At 38.8% G+C, this 22,604-nt stretch overlaps 1 protein-coding gene across 1 annotated transcript in view; it reads left to right on the forward strand.

Moving 5' to 3' along the window:
* si:ch211-186j3.6 (neural-cadherin) overlaps positions 1-22,604 on the forward strand; it is a 270,148-nt gene that overhangs the window by 98,235 nt on the left and 149,309 nt on the right. Inside the window, exons 4-7 of the mRNA XM_053617155.1 lie at positions 765-969; positions 6,045-6,156; positions 11,366-11,615; positions 16,858-17,000. Coding sequence (XP_053473130.1) covers positions 765-969; positions 6,045-6,156; positions 11,366-11,615; positions 16,858-17,000 — 710 coding nt within the window. The remainder of the gene's footprint in view (positions 1-764; positions 970-6,044; positions 6,157-11,365; positions 11,616-16,857; positions 17,001-22,604) is intronic.

Raw genomic sequence — 22,604 nt, forward strand, 5'->3', positions numbered from 1 at the left:
CTCTTTAATCACCCTCTTCTTGCTACTAGCTACCCAGTAAATTATTTTTAGCCCAAAAATAAAAAACGCAAGCAGTGGAGAGTTTTTTTTGTAATATGTATTGTTTTAAAACCAAGAACTGATTTGAACAACTTGTTTGCATATACTTTTTTCCTTTTTTAAAACAAAAAATGAATGAACACACAGTAAAGCACATGCCTGCAAACTCTCCATGTAGCTGTAATCAACTATTCATCTCATCTCCCCTTCCTTCCACCTTACTCCATCCCTTTCTCTCTCTCACTTCTCCTTTTCTCAGTGTCAGTAATGACAAAGATTATATGGGCAGCCATGTTGGCTGCTGTCTGATCAGTCTCTGGACCCTCAAGGCTTTCATCACCAGTCTGTGCCCAGTGATAGTTTTAGGCTATAAAAGAAATGATGGTTGTGAGCTTTGTTTATGCCCTCAGGCCTGCAGTGATTAAGATTAAGTGTCCCGGCACAAGTTGGTTCACAGAACTCCTCACAGAGGCTTCTCTGGGGTGGTGTTACCATGATACTCTGTGGGATAAATGGATAAATGTTTGCTTATGGGGTTATCTTTGTCAAATTCAATTTGCAAAATGTGTACTCTTCCATCAACACTGCTTGAAGTTGTTATGGCACGCTTGTCAAGGGAGAGAGATTTTCTTTCATTTTATACCTGGATAGAAACTTTCAATTCACTAGGTTGTAGCTTTGACCCTTCATCCTCGTTGTAACATCTCTCTCTATTTCTTCTCCAGCTTTCTGGTCACTCCGGCATTGTCTTTCCAAAAGGAGCCAATCAGCTACAGCTTGCTTATCAACCCCAGCAGCCTGTTCAGCATTGATCAAGAAAGTGGAGAGATCAGCCTGACCCGCAGTCTTGACTATGAGACTGACCAGCACCGCTACCTGCTGCTTGTGAGAGCCAGCGAGAACAAGGAGAGCCTGAGCAGTGCTGCAGAGGTGAGGCTTAGCAGAACCAAGGCTAGTATTTCTCTGTAAAGAAGAACACCAAATCAACTCACACTATTGTATTGTCAATATTTAGCAGGGCAGGTATTTTGGTCATAGTGCAGATGATTGAATGAATACTTTAAGGTAGTTTTCCTATAATGTGTACTATACAATTACCCTGTACTGAGAAAAGAAAAGGGAACCTGTTGACTTGGAAATCACATACAATGGCAGTCTAAGGACAGATGTTTGGCGGTCAGTAAATATTTAAAATACTATATAAAGTATACATGGCAAAAAAGTTACTTTAAATAAAGAGTTGACTGTTTATTTAATATTGGTCATAATTGTTGCCTGTAGTATTTGCCCCTATTCTGGATTTTGATGGATGCTGGACTGTTTCTTTAACTGAATAGGAGTCACCACAGTCATGTTATTGCTTAACCTTGCTCATTCAGTATGTGTCTGAAAGTTTTGCGCTTTTTTTCCTTTGGGTCTTCTGTGTCTTTACACCATGTCATTGAATAGATAGCAATCACTGAAAATACCTTCCCTTCTTGTATTCAAAACCAGTCTGACAGTCAGTTTCACTGCTTTGCACATTCACACTTTATTGGAAACGCTCATTCATTGAACAAGTTGATGTCTTACTCAGTGCGATGGTTCTGGACTATAGAAATTGTGGTTCAAATGAACCCTTCAAGTCTATTGCATACTCTACTTTCAAACCTTGTATTTAACTGTTGATGGCTCATTTCTCTGGGAGGCTTTTATAGAATTTTACCATTCAATGTTTCTTGAAAGTCTATATCACCCACTGATGTAAGAGTTTATATAATACAACACTTTGTCACAGAGTGCAGCCTGAAAGACTGTATTAAAACTTACATCAAGGGATGAGAGTAGTTTTCTATGCACTTTAACTGAAGCATGACCCTAATTTATTCCTTATTTTATAGGCACTTTCTTTATGTGAGGTTTTTGTGGATTATGTTTAACAAAAGTTGCAACAATATTATTTCAAAGCATACATTTGACAGCTTTACTGTATGTGTCAAGTTTTGACATATAGAATATTGTATGTTACAAACTTTTTTCAAATGTTAGCGCAAGTCAGGTCCAACTAATAAACTTTTCACACATTTTTTTCTGTCAAGTTTGCAAATAATTAATATGCCATGGGTATGCCAAGTGAATTTATATGTATATCCATAATGCCACTTAGCCATCTATATACATAGATGGCAGATTGTATTCATGAAATGTATTAATTTAAAGCCAGATTATTGTCTAATTGTGTGGCTTAATTAGAGAATAACCCTGCAAAAAAGGTCCAATAGCACTGATTTAAATCTGTGACTGATATTTGCATGCATACCTCTAACAACAACATGATGCTTGAAACTCAAGTCTCGCTTTTGCGCTTCATGATCTGTGCTGCTCAGTGATCCACAGGACTTTCTTGTTCTAAGGTGAGTCAGTCAAGCACACAGACATGTGGTCGGGCAAGAGGATGGCACAAAACAATGCCAGTGCACTCAACTGCAAACACCAAGAGGCCTTGATAAGTGCAGTACAGGGCAAGGAAATGACGGGCAGCTGTTCCTCAGAGCTGTCCAATCTGTAATCTGAAATCTTGGGGCCAAAGAAAAGAAATACAGACTGAGAGAGACAAAAGTGAAAGTTGGACAATGAGCTATATTACAACTCTTCAGTCATCCTACATGCTTTTGTTTATTTTCTCAGTTCATGTCACATTTCACTAGCCATGTTCCATACATGTATTTTTCATGAGAATTTTGGGATGTCTCATAAAAAATGCAAAAAAAATGCTGGATGGAAACAGCAGATGCGAATAAAATATTCAAAATGCACATATAAGACTTATGCTCTCAATTGAGACAGATCATTTTTTTATTCAATAAAAAGACATGCACATTAAATACGATACACGAAACACATTTAGCAAATAAATTCCTCCATGTGCATCAAAAAAGTCATGTGACTTTGCCTCATCAAATCATGTGATTGGATATTTGGCTGATGTGATTGGATATTCAGTGTAGGTGGCCAACTTATACAGCGCAATGGCAATGCGTTATTCTGTCTGAACTGGGGTGCAGTGGGTCGACATAACTGGACTAGCCAGTGGACCAGTTTAGTTGCACAGCATCTCAAATGTTGTGATAACACAAGGTTTGTGACAGGGTTTTGTCTGTGTGCTCTGAAGTGCAAGTAATTAATTATATTGGGAAAAAAAGAAGCCACAGTGGCTTCCCCAGTTGCAACAATTTACATTTGTATTGATACTTTGCCCCAGTTTCCCCAGAAGTGACTATTTTGTTCTCTCCACCACATGGGATGGAAACGGTACTTTATTCACAAATGTTTTGTAAAAATTTTTTACAAGTTGTAAAGTTAAATTCACAACTTGGATGGAAACATGGCTACTGTCATGGCTCAGTGTCTTTATCTTATTATCACAAAGAGCTTGAGATCTTGTTCTTTCCCATTCATACTTTTTTAAATGTACTTGTGATGCTTGTTATGAACTTATTATGGACTTGTTAGAGTAAGAATTCAGAGTCATGCTTCAGACATTCGTCTCTTATTAGGTGCCTGGTCGTTTCTGGAGGAGCTCAGCCTATTTTGAGCTCCTCTGTTTTGAAAGTTACTAAGCAACTGTCCATGGGCTTTAGAGACACACTGTCTCTCTCGCACACACTCCTACACACTTCCTTTAGTGACAACAGTAATACAAGAACAAAAACGCTACTGAAAATATACTGAGCACTTTATCTTTCATGGAAAAGCATGTGAATGAAACTATAGAAAGACATGGTGGGGAAAAGAAACATTTGTTGCTTCAGCTTGTAACACAATGATTATTACTATATATGCAGAAACTCCAGGTGATGTAATATCTTTGTAATTAGTAATCCTTTACAATGTAAATCAATCTTTCTGGAAATTAGCAATTAGACTAAGCTGTTCCTTTGAATTAATGGGCTACTGTAAACATTAAATACATTACGCATTGAAACTGACAAAGTAATATACACTTGGGATTTACTGCAGGTGTCACTACTTGTAAGAGCCGTTCTGTTGAAGAAAATGAATTATCAGCTTCTGTCCAATCAGAATCGAGAAGTCAGCAGCATTGTGATTGAGAGTGGGTTGGAGAGGGGTTTGGAAGGAACCAAAACTGTTGCCAGTGTAGACACAATTAAAAAATTTAACAGTAACGCCACCTTTCCTTTCTTGAAGTATAACAGCTAACAGTTTACCTCACTTGCTGTAACATGTTAACAATTTTTAATAAAACACTGAAAAGGATCATATAAACACATAAAAGAAGAGCACTTGACTAGAAAGCTTAGTCTTTGAACCAGGAGCATAGCAGAGAAGGAAAATGTTAAACACAGAATGCAAATGAACTTGAACTAGCTGAGTTTCAAACAGAGAGATTGAATTTAGGTCATACAAACAATATACGTAGAATTACTGGGAGCATATAAATGGAAGTACTAGGAAATGGCAGCACAAGTGCACATGGGACATGCAGTGCTGTGCGACACCTTGAGTGTGTTTTATAAAAGTCCTTAATTAGCAGGGATAAGTCTGCAGGTGTTAATATCTGCTGCTGAGAGCAGGACAGTTGTTGAGGCGTGCTGTGACTTGACTTTCATTACACACTCTTCTAAACACTACTGCTGAGATGCAAGAGATGGAAGCCATCATAACCAACCAGACATCAGTATGTTACATTTTTTTTCCAGAACCCCAGATATCTTGGTACTGACTCTATCCTAAAGTTCTCGCTCATATCCTGTGGTTTATCTTGTATGTACTGTGTGTAGTGGTGGCAAAGTGGTTTGGGCTGTAAAATGCTGATTAGTTAGGAAGGTGAGTTCGGATCCTGTTGGACCCCTAAGCAAGGCCCTCAACCCACATCTGCTTAGCTCAATTGTATGTTTCTTTGGATAAAAAGGCTCTGCCTAATGAATAATTGTCCATGCGTATTTTTTTCTCACTAGTGGTGTAAAATTCAAACCGCTGCGTTCAGCTGATTGCATGTTTTCTTAAATTCAGCTTAAATGAATCAAGGCTTTATCACACTGTTTATGCAAACTCAGCTGTTGGGCTCCGTAACACTAGCAATTCACTTTATATTTGCATACTGAGTAAAAAGTGGGAAGAAATGGTTTTCAGGTTTGGAATGCTTGCAATGTATTGTATTGTATAATGTAATGTATTGTTTTTGTAATGAATTCTTTAAATTAATGGTCAGAAATGAGTTTGGAATAAATTAATGATAATGTTAGTACTTAATATTATTATCATTGTACTGTATACTTCTTTACTATATTGTAATTGATACTTAATAATAATGTTTGGTGCTCACTTAGTAAATTTTTACAGTTATGGCATTTGGCAGATGCCCTTATCCAGGGCAACTTACATGCATCTCATTTATACAACTGAGCAGTTGAGGGCTTTGATCAAGTGCCCAGCAGTGACAGTCTGGCAGAGCTGGGATTTGAACTCATGGCCTTCTGATCAGTAGGCCAATGTCTTAACCACTGAACTGCCACTGCCTGTAATACATGGAATATCAGATAGAGCTGGGAAGAGAGAGATAACACAAGATAAAAATCAAGAGATTTCACATTTTTCCCTAAAAAGAATATTTGTACAATTTAACTAAGGTAGGTCAATTTTGCAGGGTTACTACTGAAAGGCATTCTAGCCAAAATAGTTTCCTGTGTGGTAAGAAATCAGGACAATTACTGCCAAATCCTTCCTGTGTGCTCCCTCGCCCCCTATCCCCAACACAATCAGTGTCTTTCACTAGAATTTTGTAATATCATCTCATTGCACCCTTTTTCGCCGAATTCCTTTTTATCTCCATGATTCACTGTGCCATGGTTCATATGCAACCCATTATGAGTCTCCAAACACACACCACTGATATTAGATATAGTATTTGGTCTTTGCCCTTTTTTCTTGGTTTTTTTTTCTGTCTGCTTTCACTCTGCATCTTCACCAATTCTATTTCCTTCCTGCTTTCCCATGTGCACCAGGTACGTGTCATCATCACAGATGAGAATGACTGTGTTCCAGAGTTCCTGCAGTCCATTTATAGCAAAGAAGGTGTCCCAGAAACAGTAACGACAGCAACGTCTCTGCTTCAAGGTAAGGTTTTATACTCATATAATTAATGAAGTTTACCCAGCAGAACACTTACGTAAACCCCATCAGGATCCGTTTGTGGGGGAGGGTGTGGCTGGTGGGGTGTGTGTGAGGATTAGTGTCCTGACAAGAATAGGATGGTGATTTTCAAATATGCTGACATTTTCTTTACATTTATCTGTAAATATCCAAAATGCTTGTATCCAAAATGGCTTACAAGTGAAAGAACAATTGAAAACTATAAACTTAGCTGTAATGCTAGGGCTAAATTCACACGTATAGATCTCCCACATGTCTGAAATAGTGCTCTGTTTCATAATACATATACAAACAGCAAATTACATTATGGTTATTCTATACTAGCTAAGCCAGATAGTTTGGGCACTAATAGAGAGGTGCAGGGATGACATCATTTTGTACCGGAACCCGGGAGTTAGCATCACACTGATTGCGTTGACAAAAATCCAGTAGGATTTTCCCATAGGTTTTTGGATTATCACATAAAATAAGCTGTGTAATCAACAAAAGTTTACAATACGAACACATTTTGTCCATCAAGATAATTTTCACAAATGAATACAACTTTTATGAAGTTTGAAGCCTAAGTACAATCGCCAGAAATAAAAAGATAACCGTACGCTATAAACGAACTACACCACGTTCGCTCAACTTCAACGTCACTGTCACCAAACTTCCGACAACTTGTCCAAATTTGATTTAAAAACATTTTCCATAATATTATAAATTGCAAACTGACAAATCCAAAAACTGCAAGAACATGAGTCTATAAACACAGACTATTGAGTATGATATTTTCTTCTTCAGCGTGATGACGTTTAATGTTCCTGACAGCATCTGTAGTCCCATTTAGCAACTTGTTAGCAACCACCTTTTTCAATACACATAAAAGATTTTAAAAATCATGAGTGGGGTATTACTGGAATATTTTATGTTGTAGAATAAAACATGTAAATATTTTGAACTTGTATTCACCACAGACCTTATTTCAGGCTTTTAACCAAAATCCCATTCAAAAAACCCATTGACATCTTGACGATGGAACCGGAAGGGCAAAAATGCTAACTTGTTTCCGGGTTTTGGCATACAAAGTGACATCATCCCTACACCACTCTATATATTGGGAGTTCATGAGTACAGCTGATATTCTTCAATGTACATTTGATCGAGACGGCAAAACTTCCAAAATAGGAACTATAAAGTGAGTATGGTGTGAAATCAAACAGACGGACAATAATCAATAGGGTTAGGGTTAGGTCCTCATCAATTATATTAATTAACTATGATATGAGGTCATCTCCTCTCATAAGCACTCCTCTTAATTCCATTCACAATGTTACCTATGGTAGCTACGTTACTGTGTGAATCTTCATGTCAGTGAATTGCTCTCATTCTCACTGCTAAATTAATTTATGATTGCTGATTTAATTTCATTTATGATTTGTAGATGAAGTGGTTCTTAATGTGGACCCAGGGGTCTGTGAAGCACAGCCCGACACACACACACACACACACACACACACACACACACACACACAAAAACAAAAAAAACAAAAAACAAAACACACACACACAAATGTTCTGTAGCTGTGATGCCCATGACCCTAATTGTAAGCTCGGTAATATAAAATATATATTTTTGTCTTTTATTTCTTTATTTTATTTTATAACAACCAGCCACATGTTCGCACAGGGTAAAACTATTACAGAGATAAACACACAAACACACACACACACACACATACACACTCACACAGTTGTTCACATGCAGGGGTAGATTCACCTTTTTATTTGCTCACTTTTGTAGTTTTCCACTGTTGACATTTCACTTTCTTCTCTGTAAATTGCATGGTGAAATCTTGGCATGCATTCATTCAGTCTCGCAGCCTTGCAAGTGCACTTATACCACACATTGGCAAACATATGCCTGAGGCAATAAGAATCATAGAAGAGCTTGATAGCCTGATGTAAACAGGTACGTGCCTGAAACAAGGAGAGAGAACAGCTGCTGGCGCATCACTGCTTGTACATGAGGGAAAGAGAATGAGGGGGTGGGGAGTAAGCGAGACTGTGAAGTAAAAACAAAAGCTGAAGAGACTAAACAAGTGGAAAATTCAAACCAAGCAATGTGCAAAGTACTTTCTGCAAACAAACATCAGGCTGGGTGTCTAAAAAAGTTTTTTTTTTTTGTATGGATGTGTGACTTGTGGAAAACAAGCTTTTGGCAGACATTTCAGTAGATTAACTAAGAGACTGCTGGCAGATTAAAGAAGGTGAAGCAGAGAAATGTACAGCAGGTGTCCTGGCTGTGCTCAGCAGGTGCAGATGAACTGACATCTGTGTGCGGGGCGAGCAGGCTTCCTGCAGATTATCCACCAAGCTCAAAATGTTCCTTACGCTTCGATTAAATAACCTCTGAACAGCAGATGTACGTGCAGTTCATTTTCAGACAGATTATTAGTCAAACATCTGTAATGAATGAGCATGAAATGTCAAATAAAGGCATCTGCAGAAAGGATCTACTCTGAATAATTGAGATTATGAAATGTGAATTCCACATAGCTATTTTAAAAAAAATTCAAATATGCAAACTTGCAAATCTCATATTCCAAAGTAAAATTGTTCCTATTTTAATTTCTTACATGCAAATAATATCTGATAACATCCTCTGGGAACTCTTCCTTCTGTACATTTTTTTTTTACAGAAATGGCAGTTATTATTCCTAGGGCTGCATCTTGTAATGCTTTATTAGAGAACAGGCAAGAAGATTAGAAAACTGTCGTTAGGATTAGTGTGCTTGGCACAAGCGGACCAGATTGAACCCAGCGAGATGACAAGCATACATTATTGTTCAAGAATTTAAAGAACATTATACAGTCAGAGGAAACTATGGGACTCACAGATTATACATACAGTACATGTATTCATGGGGAGATAATCAAAATGTCTCATGGCTCATCCTGTGATGCACATGACATTGAATTAACTATGTATGTACATAGTTTTGCTAAGAATCCTGGAACTAATGTCATAGGCAATTGATGTAGAAGTGCAGTAGAAATCTTAGCTTGGATATATTTTGGCTAAATGCTATTTATTGGAATTTCGATATTGAGTGCAGATGCTGGACATCTGCCAGTAATTATTTGGTTGACTGTAATGTGGAGTCATTAATACAGTTACAGTCAATGCAGTGAAATAGTTCATGCTGAACTTTCATCTCCTCTAGCCTTCTTGCTGAGAATTAAGTATCTGATCGTAGAATTCTGTTATGTATTTGCACCTTGAATGCATACAATGTCCCATAAATCCACAATTCATACTGACAACATAATCTCTATAAAATGAATGATTGACGTATAACTTGTTTATTATTTTCTCTCTCTTGAACAAAAAAATACTCTAATACACAAATCTTATGTAAGGAATAAAACATGACTGGGTGGTGTGCCCTGAAGTTTATTATTTTCCAGTAACTGTACATCTGGCAGCAATTTGCCAGTGCTATTTTTTATTATAGAACAACACATTTTTTTATCTGTTTAAAATGTTTACTTGTGCCTCTTCAGCTGCTACTTGTGAAAGTCGTGCTGTTACAAACGATCAATACAAATCTTCTGCCCAATCAGAATCAAGAATTCAATAGTACAGTTATTGCCAGTGGGTTATAGAAGGGGGTTTAAAGAAACCAAACTGTGCCCTTTATGGTTATAATGTATTAGAAAAGCCTCCATGCTGAACTGCTGAACACCTCCCATGAGATCATAACTAAACAGATACAACTATATTTCATTCCAGAATTACATTTTTCTAGAACCCATAGTGTCTCGGTATTGATGTGAATCAAGACACATTTTACATTTTAATTGATTGCAGTTGTTGTTAGTATGCCAGTGATTAACTGGGTTGACTATAATGTTGATTAATCTTTGTTCAGGTAAATGCTTTTTAGATGTCAATGCCAAACAGTTTTCTCCTACATAACTCTTTCCTGTCATGTAAGAACAGACCTCTGAATTCACAATTCATAGTGACATCATAATCTCTGTCAAATGAATGATTGAAGAATATTGAAGTTCGATGGTAGGGAAATTGATTGGTGAGTGAAAAGTGTGGGTTTTAAATCCTAAGCACAGTGTAATCTTATTCAACCCTGAGGCACAGAATCCCTTATGGACATCAGCATTGCAGATTAAAGCATGTACTACAAGCCAGCTTGATCATCCTGCACATTAGAGAACACACACAGAGATGCTTTGTCGGTTAGTTGATTTGATCACCAAAAGAGACGATGTGTGGTATTTTGCAAACATGATGTGTTCAGGACGACAGGAGTGGAATGAGGTCTCTTTGAGGTATCAAGTAGGCTGTTTTTTTAGATACAAAATAATAACTTATTCCTGATAGTAATAACTTAGTTTTTTGAAAACTCCCTCAGGAACAGCTGCCAGATTCTGTTTTTGATCATATTAAATCCATGTTATCAAAAGAAAAACTGTTAGCTTGCACTATTCTGCTGGCCACTTTAAACAAACATTTTATGCACATATAGCAGAAATTTGGCTTGGATGGTAGATTTCTGCTGATCCTCAGTGTTTAATGACAGCTGTTAACATCTAACCTTTTATGCCATGAAGTTGTAAATAAAGCACATCTCAGAAGCCCATAATGTATCATCTGAAATTCAGCAAAAAGCAGTTTCTGTAAGTGCAGAATCAGGAAAACAATCCCCAGAATCAAGAAATGTTTACCTCAGTTTTTTTCTTTTTTTTTTCCTTCTTTCTTTCTCAGGGCATCAACTCGCAAAGTGACTGCTGTGTATGCAGCTTTTCATTCTGAGTAGTATACAAAAAAGGCCCATGGCCTGTTTGTGTTCAGCTATAGTTGTCGAATGCAATGAACCTCACAGCCTGAGACCTTTTGATTGCATGTCAGATTCACTTTGTTATGAACCAATTTTACTTAAGCAGGTGGAAACTGCATATAGCCTGTCTATTTTCTCAAGGAAGCTCAAATATATGTTGATCCTGTTAGTCTATGAGCACAGTTTTCTCCTGTTCACTCTCATCACCCTCTACCTCTTTTGTCTTCTATTTCTTCCATTCTCCCACTCCTCTACTTCCTCCTCTCTATTTCTCTCCTGTCTTTTTTATCTTTCTCCCCTTTCTTCTTCTATCTCTGTCTCTGCCGCAGTGTCAGCCAGTGACTGTGACTCGGAACAGAATGCTGACATCACTTACTACACACTGAGCTCTGATTTCATCATCTCCCCCCATGGCACCATCTTCCCGGCAGGCGCACTGGATTACGAGCGCCCCAACCATTTGTATGAGTTTGTGGTAATGGCTGTGGATAAGGGCGAGGTGCCACGGACAGGCACAGCTACTGTACGCCTGCGTATGGCCAATGTCAACGATGAGCCGCCCGAATTCTCTCAGCCAGTGTGAGTGCAGGTTTCTCAATTTTACTTCAACACTTTCATGTAATTCATTAGAAGATATAATCTATTATCTATTATAAAATCTATTTTCTTGAAGTAAAACTTTTGGACATTAGTTAAAGACACTTCCGATGTTTTCTAACATGCTTTCATAACTTTATGGTTGCCTACAGTATATTACCCACAAACATTACATTCTTGCCAATTCCCCAAATCCCTTCCAGGATCAGCTGCCCAATTCTGCGCATGTGGTATGCTCCATCATGTTCATAGCTGAGTCTATATCTAGTTGTCTCCTCTTATCCGTATATGTCAGTCTGGGGCTGTAACACCATGCCAGTGTTGATAGTTTTGTTGTGATGAGCTTAACTGTTTTTTGTTATTTTCCACTTTTTGCTTGGGGATCCTGGGCCCTTGGCTTTGTTAATTGGCCGATTTTCTGGCAGCATGCTCAGTGAAGCAATGAGGCACTGAGGCAGGTTCAGTGAGCCATGTATTCAACAGAAGAGACTGGAAGGAGCGATGGATCTATCTCTTTTATGTTCGTAATGCATATTTCTTCATGGACTGTACTGTTTACAGTACAGATTATGTTTATTATTATTACTGTGTCTGCTGACTATGACATCTTTCTGTTTTTTGTCACACTTATATATAAGACATGATGGAGATTGTGCTTACCTAATTTCTTTTACACTTTCCACTCTATACGAATAAATCAGAATTTATTCTAATGATTCTCTGCTGTAAGAATCATTAGAATAAATTCGGGCATGAGGTGGGACTATTGACTTTGTCATGGCTCTGCTTTCCACCTGACCTGCTGTCCCTAAACACCCATCCTAGTGCATCCAATGCCCATTGATTATCCTCCATCTTGCCTATTAAATAGCCGAGCTTGCTTGTGTCCGGACAGTAATTGAGTAGTTTGTAATGTCTGTCACTGCTGTTTGTTCCAATTCACTGGGCTAATTTGCCATTACAAGATGCTGGGTCTCCTCCACTAAGACCAAAAATGAGCCTTGTCACTCAGGCAGACACGTCTCCATAGTACATCATTACTGGAAATGCTCGTCTGAGCCCGATGGAAGGGAGGCACGAAACGTGAAAGTGTCTAAGTGATATTTCAAAAAGAACAAAATGTGATTTTACAGTGTGTTGACACGTATGAGAGAGAGGGAGTACAATAATGAGTGGAAACACATCAGCCTATAAACTTGTGATTTTTAATTTTTTTTGAAGAAGAAGGTAAATATATCATTAGTGACTGCCAATTGGATATGTGCGTCTAGGTTATTTGTTTGACATTGTATTAATTTGTTTTTAATTTGCTATTCAACACCACGTTTTGTCGGGTGGCTGAAACAAAAAAGATAATTCAGATAATGATTGAAAATGAAAACAGCACATGTGGAGAAAGCAGACCAGGCCTTGATCCCATCTGACATTGTATGACAGTTGCTGTGCAGTTGTCTGGTGCTATTGTCATGGCAACAGTCTTAAGTGAGAGAAGTTTCCAGTGTAGAAGCTTTTTATGGTTTGTTGTCATTAAGGTGTGACAGGATATCACTATGGTCACTTTTGATCGATATGTAGAGAAAGCATCCAAGAACAAGAACTGTGGTATCTCTGAATGTACTGTACCACGTGTGAAAATGAAAAATTAAATAAAGTGTGTGAGTGAATGATCTCGGGCCTTTGAGCATGATGACAAATTGCAGGTTGCTGATGTTACCTTTGTGAAATTTATTGATGTGTACGGACGTGGTGGCCCCACAAAGATTAGACACATCACCTACATGAACACCTGCCACCTTTCCTATTTTGGCCATTCATCACACCCAAGTTGCATTGAATGACACTTTCTCTTTACTCTCCTTCTTCTTGTCTCTTAGTCAGGATCTGTATGTTTTATAGCCATATTCCTTCTGATTTCATTATGCTCATTATGCTTTCATTCCTTATCTTGCACATTCCTCCGATCGACAGTCTGGTTATGTGGCAAAAGTTTGTGGACACCTGTCCATCACACCCATATGTGCTTTTTGAACATATCATTCTAGATTTAGTCCCTCTTTGCTGTTATAATAACCTCCACTCTTCTAGGAAGGTTTTCTAATGAATTTTGGTGTGTAGCTATGGGGATTTGTGCTCATTCAGCTACAAGAGAATTAGTGAGGTCAGGCACTGTTGTTGGGCGAGGAGGCCTGTGGTGCAGTCTGCATTCCAGTTCCGCCCAAAGCTGTTCAGTGGGGTTGAGGTCAGGGCTCTGTGCAGGCCACTTGAGTTCTTTCACACCAGCCTTGGCAAACCATGTCTTCATAGACCTTGTTGTGTGCACAAGGACATTGTCATGCTGGAACATTTTTGGGCCTCTTTGTTCCACTGAAGGGAAATCATAAAGTTGCATCATACAAAGACATCCTATACAATTATGAGCTTCCAACAATTTGGGGAAGAACCACATATGGATATGATGGTCAGGTGTCCACATACTTTTGCCCATATATAATGTATGTTTATTATTCATTTTGCCAAACTGAGATTAATGGTTAATTATTGCTCTTAAAAGTCACTCTTTTGTTCGGTTAGAACTTGGACCATTAAGACATTATGATGCATCCATTGCAAGAGACATCTGTTGATTACTTCAAAACTGTTAAAGAGGTGGCAGTGATACATGTTTCTTCTAACTGACTAAAAACAAGTGCAATATGGTTGTAGGAATAACAGAAGCAAAACTAAACATGGTGGTTAAGTGCTAGTACTCAGAAGTGCTAGAGTACATCTCTTGAGTCTTGAAGTACTATTCAGACAGGATAAGATTATCAAACCTATATTTGTTAAATAATGTTGCAGGATGATGTCTGTAGTAGTTATGATCATTTTGCATGGAATAAGTGATCTCTGTACAAATCACAGAGATTGGATTGTCTTCATGATGTTTGCATGGTCATCACATTTAATGTGTACTACAAAAACACCATTGTAATACAAACAGATTGTTTGGAGCATTATTATAAGCACTTGTGGCCTCTCAAGTTGTAGGTAATCATTAGTAGTATGATCATAACATGTATGTAATCCTCAGAATTCAATAACGTACCTAAAATCCTAGGAAATGTCACTTTTCTGCCGAGTCCTTTTAAACATCATCCATCTTTTATTGTTCTGCTTTTTAAACTTCTAGAAGCATGCATGTACAGTCTGTAAAAATGACTGACATGATTCAGATTGGATTACAATCCCAGAGGTACTCTGTTAATAATTATATTACAATACCTTTTCATGTAAAACTAGCTCAATCTGGAAAGGTATCAAGGAGGCTAACTTATATGGATCAATATCAAGTTTAGAGAAATAGTGTTTGTGTAGCTTTGAGAAGCTGGTAGTCAAACAGATGAAAAGGCCACATAGTAAAATAGAGTGCATCTAAATTATACTGAGAGCGTTGATGTTTTTTCTGCAGAAACATTGAAGTGTTGTGTTTTCAGTCATTTTTGGTTTGATAGATTGTATAGGAATCTTCAGGGCAAATAAAGCCGGAGAGTTCATTCCACCATAGAAGCACCACAAGCAAACCACACAAGTGAAATTACAAGTGATATTGTCCTTAGTACCAACTTGATAATGGTATTACCAGGCACCTTGCCTGGTAATAAGGACAAGGACTTGCTTTGCTATCCAATACCAATAGTTTTGGTAATTATAGTCCTTTTTTGTATTCCTGACCAGTACAGAACCCACTAGCAGTTCATCACAACCCCATCTGCACTTGACCTTTATCAGCTATGATGGACTATTACACCCTTCCTCAGATGAAGAAATGCCTTCAGTTCTGTCTAATACAACATGCTTCTCCTTTCTAAATGTGTCAGTGGTAGAGAAATGAGATCTTTGAGGATGTATGAGAACAAATAGTGGGCAGGTGGGTGAGGGAGAACTTTGCAGTCAAGTTGTCAATGTCTGTGCTTTCTTTTTCCACATTTTAATACCTTTGCCCATAAATCGCACCTAGGGAAATGTTCAGAGGACCATGTGGGCAGATTAAGGTGTCGCACTGTGCAGATGTGAAATTCTTATTTGTCTTGTTCACCATTATGTGATGGAGAATTTCTGTGAAAAGAAGCAAGGAAAGGGCCTAGTGGGAAAATCTTGCTTGGAAACGTATTGTTGTTGGGTAGTCTCTTATTGATGATATGATTTACTCCAGTTGCCTAAGCCACACTTACTGAGGCATTTGTGCAGTACTGTGGCATGTCTCACTTTCAATTGCTCTACCAGTTTTTCTAGTGAAAACATTCTTGTTGTTATATATGTGTAGCACAGCCAATTTGATAAAGAACAAATTGGTGACTATGAAATTCACTAGAAGTTTGGGAGTTGGTGCATAACAAATAACAAAACCTTAGTCTTCCATTTCAGAAAGCCACTGTTATCTGGGATGTTCAATTTTAATTATTGTCCTATCATTATTTTATGGACAAGAAAGCTACAGTAAACCTAGACATTGGTTCAAGATGTGACATGTATAACTGAAGATCACATATCAGTATTAATAAACTGTCAATGCATTGCACTATCAAATAGCATGTACTGTTTTGTACAGCAGGAGGACACACAGTCCCAGCAGGAAACACAGTTATGCCCACACTTTTCATAATGCTTGATAATGATGGTCTCCTCAAGTGGTATACAATATATGCTGTAATTTAGAGTTTAAGAATAATTACACATAGGCCAATTTGCCCACGTCTCCTCTCTTCTATTCTGGCAGAAGAAGTGACATTTACTTAAAGAAAATGAGAAAACTCAGATTTATTCTAAACTAACCTTTTGACAGCATATTCTGATTTCCACCGCACAGCAACTTCGTGTGTATTTTTGAGGCTAAGTTCTGGTTATGTGAATATTGCATATGCACTATTGTTAGGTTTGTTTGCTGTTTATTTCAATAGACACGCAAACACTTGACAGCTCACCCCATCTCATTCACACGTCCTAGCAAATTCATCTCATCCTTTTGAACTTTATTTAAAGTGTGACTTATGGGAAATGCATTAATTAAAGCATAAGTGAGATAATTATGAGACACCAGTATTTGTCAAGAATGGACACAGTACATGTGTCCTCACATTTCGGTCATTGCTTAAAGGAGACAAGAAGTGTTGATATCTGTCTCTGTGTGTTTTTGTGTGTGCGTGTGTTTTTGGTATGCGTTTGTGTTTATATGTGTTATTTTCAGATATCGTACTTTTGTGTCTGAAGATGCTGGACCCAATACCTTGGTTGCAACGGTACTGGCTAAAGATCCAGATGGTGACGGAATCACATACAAAATCTCAGCAGGCAACGAAGAAGGCAACTTTGTCATTGACAGTCAAAAAGGTGAACCATTTCTCCCATGCTACTTTAATGCCCTTTTTTCCCAAATCAACACAGATTATGCTTATACTATACACACAGTTGCTACAATGTAATTAAGTGTTTGAAGAATTTTTATTTATTTATTTATTTTATTTTAATAAGAAAACATACTGGTTTGATTCAGTGTTTAGCTGCATTTTATTCAGTAAGTTTTACAAGGTGATTTTAATAGACAATTGTGCAGTTGACTGATCGTGTTAAATAAGGCCAGATGAAAGAAGTACAGTGATGCAAAAATCTCATGTCATGACAAGTCCTTTAAGCTTTCTCTGTGACTGGATGGGCATATCTAATTCAAGGCTAATAAGGTTACCGCTTCTGGATATCATCTTTTCAGGGGTGAAAATGTATTACATTGAGTACTTTGGCTGAGACTTTTAATGATTTAAATGTCTGTCAAATATGAAAGTTGCGTTTGAATGTTTAGCAGTGAGTAATCATTTGTATGAACATATTTTTATATCTAACAGTTTGTTTCAAGGGCAGTAGCCACCATGCTTAGGTGGTTATTGCAGAGAAACCCAAAATGATTGTTAATTCATAGTAACACATCTGCAGGCTATCCACACTTGTCTTATGTATTGGTATTATTTTGGTTGTATAATAGATTAGATGCAAGATTTCTGGTCAAAATTCAGACTCTCATCATAATGTAATCCTTTATCATAGACCAAAGTACTAGCAGAGCTCAATAGTAGAATATTTCTGAAGTTGGTAACAGGACAAATTAATAAGGGAACTGGAGCTACAAAGCAGAACAATGGGACAAGAAACATGGAAATCAGCAAAACCTGGGAAATGATGAATGATGAAAACATAGTGAGTGGGTGTGAAAGACACTGAAGAAGGAAGAGGCTATAACCAGCACTGAAGAAGGAACAGAGGCTATGGAAGGAACAGATGCTGTGACCAATAATAAGGAAGTTACAGAGGCTGTGACTGACACTGGGGAAGCAACAGAGACTGGGATTGACATTAAGAAATGGTACAGACCCTGCGATTGACATTCAGGTATAAATAGAAGCTGTAACTTACAGTGGCTTATCAAGAATGTTACCAACACAGGGGCAAGATCAAAAAGGGTCTGACACTGATGCAGGGGGAAGTAACATGAGGTTGACGTACGGGAAGCATCATAGACATGGACAGAGAATAATGCAGGAGAACTATGGTCAGGGAATGACACTGATGTTGACACAGAATCAGGTTCTAGGCCAGACACTCAGAAAAAGTTCAGAGACAGCTGCTGACCGAGATTTAGGATTAGGGGCAGAGTTACAGGCTAATTCTGACACTGGGAAAGGATCAGAATCAGGGGATGAGAGACAGTGGATCTGAGTCAAAGACAAATGATGTGACTAATAATTAGGAGTAAGAGAAGACAGGGAACAGAGTCAGTGATGAGCTATGAACAGGCTAGGCATATCAAAATACTGAGCTAGTATCAGGACAGAGCTAGGAAAACAAAAAGAGGCATAATATGTTGCAACAATAATCCAGGCAGAGCTGGCACCAGGCAGAGTTGCTAGTCCCAAATGATCAAGGGCAGCAGAAGCAAGGCAATGCAGGAAAAGCTAAATGCAGGCTAGCTTTTTCCCCTCGCACCTTCATAAAATGCATGGATGCTGTTCTGGCTCCCTTGCGACTCCAGGGCATCCGTGTACTAAACTACCAGGACGACTGGTTAACTCTAGCATAATCCAGGGAACTGCTGATTCAACATCGAGATGTTGTTCTCGCCCACATGAAGAGCTTGGGGCTCAGGTTGAACCTCAAGAAAAGTATGCTTTCCCCAGTGCAGCTGACAACTTTTCTATGGGTTATATGGGATTTTACTATGATAAGTGCGTTTATATCCCCAACATGCGTAGAGTCAATCCAATCAACATTGAGCAAGATAAAACTGGATCTGTCACGTCTGTATGCTTTTCCCCCGATCGCTCTGCTCCGACAAGTTCTATCGAGAGTTCGCCAAGGCCGTCTATGTCTGCTGTTAGTAGCACCTTATTGGCCATCTCGAATATGGTTCTCAGAGATAATATCCCTGCTAGACAGCACTCCTTGGGAGATTCCCATCATCAGGAATCTACTGTTTCAAGCCAGAGGGCTGATTTATCACCCTCAGCTGGAACTATGGAAACTGTGGGTCTGGCCCCTGAGGGGCACCAGCTCATAGATTGTGGTCTCGCAACTGAGGTTGTAGAGACCATGTTGAATGGTAGAGCACCATCCACGAGGAAATTGTATGCGCTCAAGTGGAAACTTTTCTTACAAGGATGTTTCTCAGCAGGGTTGGCTCCTTCTACAACAGGGTCTGTGTGGCTGCCATTTCAGCCAGCCACTTCCCTATTGATGGAGCCTTACTGGGGCAACATCCTCTATCATCAAAGTTTATACATGGTTTAAGGTGGCTCAGGTCCATGTGGCTGAGGTCCGTCTGCTGACCACGCATACCTTCCTGGGACCTTCCTGTGGTCCTGGAAGGTCTGTCAGGTGCCCCTTTTGAGCTCTTAGAGTAAACCTCAGAGGAGCTTCTGACTCTAAATGTAGCTTGTCTGCTGGCCCTGACATCTCTCAAGCAAGTAGGAGATCTACAAGCTCTCTCTGTTGCCCCTTCCTGCCTTGCCTTTGCCCTTGGATTAGCCAAAGTCTTCATATATCCTAGGCCAGATTATATTCATAAAGTGCCTACGTCTGCTGCCCAGCCGGTAGTGTTGCAGGCTTTCTGCCCTCCTCTATTCTTCACACCAGAGCAAGAGAAATTGCACCCACTGTGTCCAGTAAGGGCTCTCTGTACTTACGTCTACCGCTCCAGCCAGTGGCATAAGTTGGAGCAGCTGATGGTTTGTTTGGTGGCAACAGTAGAGGTGATGCTGTGTCGAATAACGCATCTCTAATTGGATAGTGGAAGCAATCTCTATCGCTTATGAGGTGATTGGTCTCGCTACGCCTCTGGACATAAGGGCTCATTCCACTAGGGGGGTCACCTCCTTGAAGGCTTTGTCCAAAGGGGTACCCTTACAGGATGTGTGTGCTGTGGCAGCGTGGTCTACGCCGCACACATTCATTCGATATTACAGTCTGGATATACATTCCACCCCAGGCTCGAGTGTCTTGCAGTGACAGAGTTAAGAGAGGCTCCATCATCTTAATGCCTGCCCTTGTGAGAATACTTGAATAAATGAAAATGATTGGTTATGTTATGTAGTAGACAAGCAGTTAACATTGTAAGATCACTAATGAATTGCTTTCAAAATTGCAGTTACTGAGGTTACACACAAAACATATGCAAATAAATTATGCTGGTTTGTTTGAGAACAGGATGCAAAGAAATTATGTTGAAGGCACAATATCTCTTATGTATTTTGTTACTGATTAACTAAGCAAATTCCAAACTTGGTCGACATCACTGTGGTGAAGCAGTTGAGTAAAGAAAGATGTAAAAACCAATTGATGGTTGAAATGACTTTCTATAATTATTCATTTGGCCTTTTGTATTTTTCTTGCTTCTTTGCTCTCTTTTACCATGCCCTGGGTGCATAGTGTTTGGGATTGAGATGCTGATTGGAGCTGATGTGGGATGAGGGCCAATGGTTGTTTACCCTCTTCTCCTTCATATGTAGCGACTTTTACTCTTCCACCCCCTGGATAAACATCATCTTCATCTTTGATGTATGTTGATATGTGCTGGCTCTCATAATTTTGCTTCCTGCTTGATGCAGATGTCTCACACACATGCACGCACACATGTAGACACACACACACACACACACACACACACACACTCACACACACACACTCACTCACACGTACACAAGCACTGTGCACTTAACTTAAAGCAGAATAATCTTTTCACCAAATCTAATTAATGTACTTTTCCTGAAATTAGGTATCTTTGCACCTCTTTACAACTTACAGCCAAGGAAAAAAAATAGACTGCAGGTATATATTGAGTGCATATTGGGACAACTACAGTGAGGGAAAACAAGTATTCAGACACTTTTGATTTTGTTGCTTAATATAGTACCCGTGCATACATCCATTTCAAATTTACACACATCTTTTGAATTTTTACTTATAAATATGTACAAAAAATATGTATTCAAAGCATAAAAAATATATGTTTCAAAAACATTTGGGCACCAAACATTACCTTCATTAATACTTTGTTGCAAAGCTATTGCTTTTTTCAGCTACGAGATGTCTGTGGTATGAAGTAATTAGCTTTTTGCAGCATTGTGGTTAGCCTCTTGCCAAATCGTTTCCACCTTGGTCCACCCTGTGCTGCTATAACAGACTCCACTCTTCAGGAAAGGCTTTATTATGGACCATGGCTGTCGGGGTTTGTGCCCAGGTCAGGAACTGTTGTTGGACGAGAAGGCCTGGTTTGCAGGCGGCATCCTAATTTATCCCAAAAGTATTTAAGGGAGTTGATGTCAGGGCACTGTGCAGGCCACTTGAATTATTCCAGACCAACCTTAGCAAACCACGTGTTTATAGACCCCAATTTGTGCACAGGGGCATTGTAGAACAGGTTTGGACTAGGCCCCTTAGTTCCAGTGAACTGTGGCAACAGATTGGGGAAAGTCCACATATGTCTGTGATGCGCAGGTACTTTTGGCCTTATAAAATATACAGTATATGCCTATTGAACATCTTATTCCAAAGGCATGGAGTTAATATGGAGTTCTCTCCCCCTTTTCAGCTATATCAGCCGCCACTCTTCTGGGAAGGTTTTTTGCAGTCTATGTTCCAGTACATCCCCAAGGTGTTCAGTTTGGTTGAGATCAGGGCTCTGTGCAGGCCACTGGAGTTTATCCACAGTAAACTCGTCAAATTATATCTTTATGGGCCTCATTTTGTGCAAAGGGGAACAGAATGCCATTGTATGCTGTAGCATTAACATAACCCATCACTGGAACTAAGGAGCTAAGCCCAAACCCTGAAAAATAGCGCTACATGCTTTAGCATTTGGCAGCCCCACTCTGTGAGTTTGCTTCCTTTACCACTTTGTCTGAGCTGTTGTTTAGCAAATCTAGCCGGATAGTATTTTACATTTTAAAATATTAATAACAATGAAATGTTTGCTTATGACTGGCCGGCCTTTTCTCTTGATCATTTAGTCTATATTGCATTATTTGACTGTGCAGTGATATCTATATTTACTAAGTGTGATATGCAGCAAACTGGTTTACAAACAATTTATGCCCCTCCTAATGCTGTGGTGCTTAAATGTGTCAAAGTAGGTAGCAATAACAGCAAATGCAGTCTCTGTTTCTATAACAGGTGTTTATATAATAGACACACTACGTTTGCCATTATCTCTTCCTTAAAACTGTTAGCTGTATCCACTTTATTCATTTGAATCACAGATATATTGGTGGTCTTTATTGTTATGTCTGCCATAAACTAACTAATTCATTCCTTTTTTTTTGTTCTTGTGTCCATTTTATCAGCCACATATTGAACAACTTGCAGGCATCTATTGTACATTACCTCACACATTACATTACATTTTTGGGGGAGTAGCATTGCCTACAGCATTTATAAGCTGGGTATGGCTGT

This window comes from Ictalurus furcatus, chromosome 27, assembly GCF_023375685.1.
Source record: "Ictalurus furcatus strain D&B chromosome 27, Billie_1.0, whole genome shotgun sequence".
NCBI classification, from domain to species: domain Eukaryota; kingdom Metazoa; phylum Chordata; class Actinopteri; order Siluriformes; family Ictaluridae; genus Ictalurus; species Ictalurus furcatus.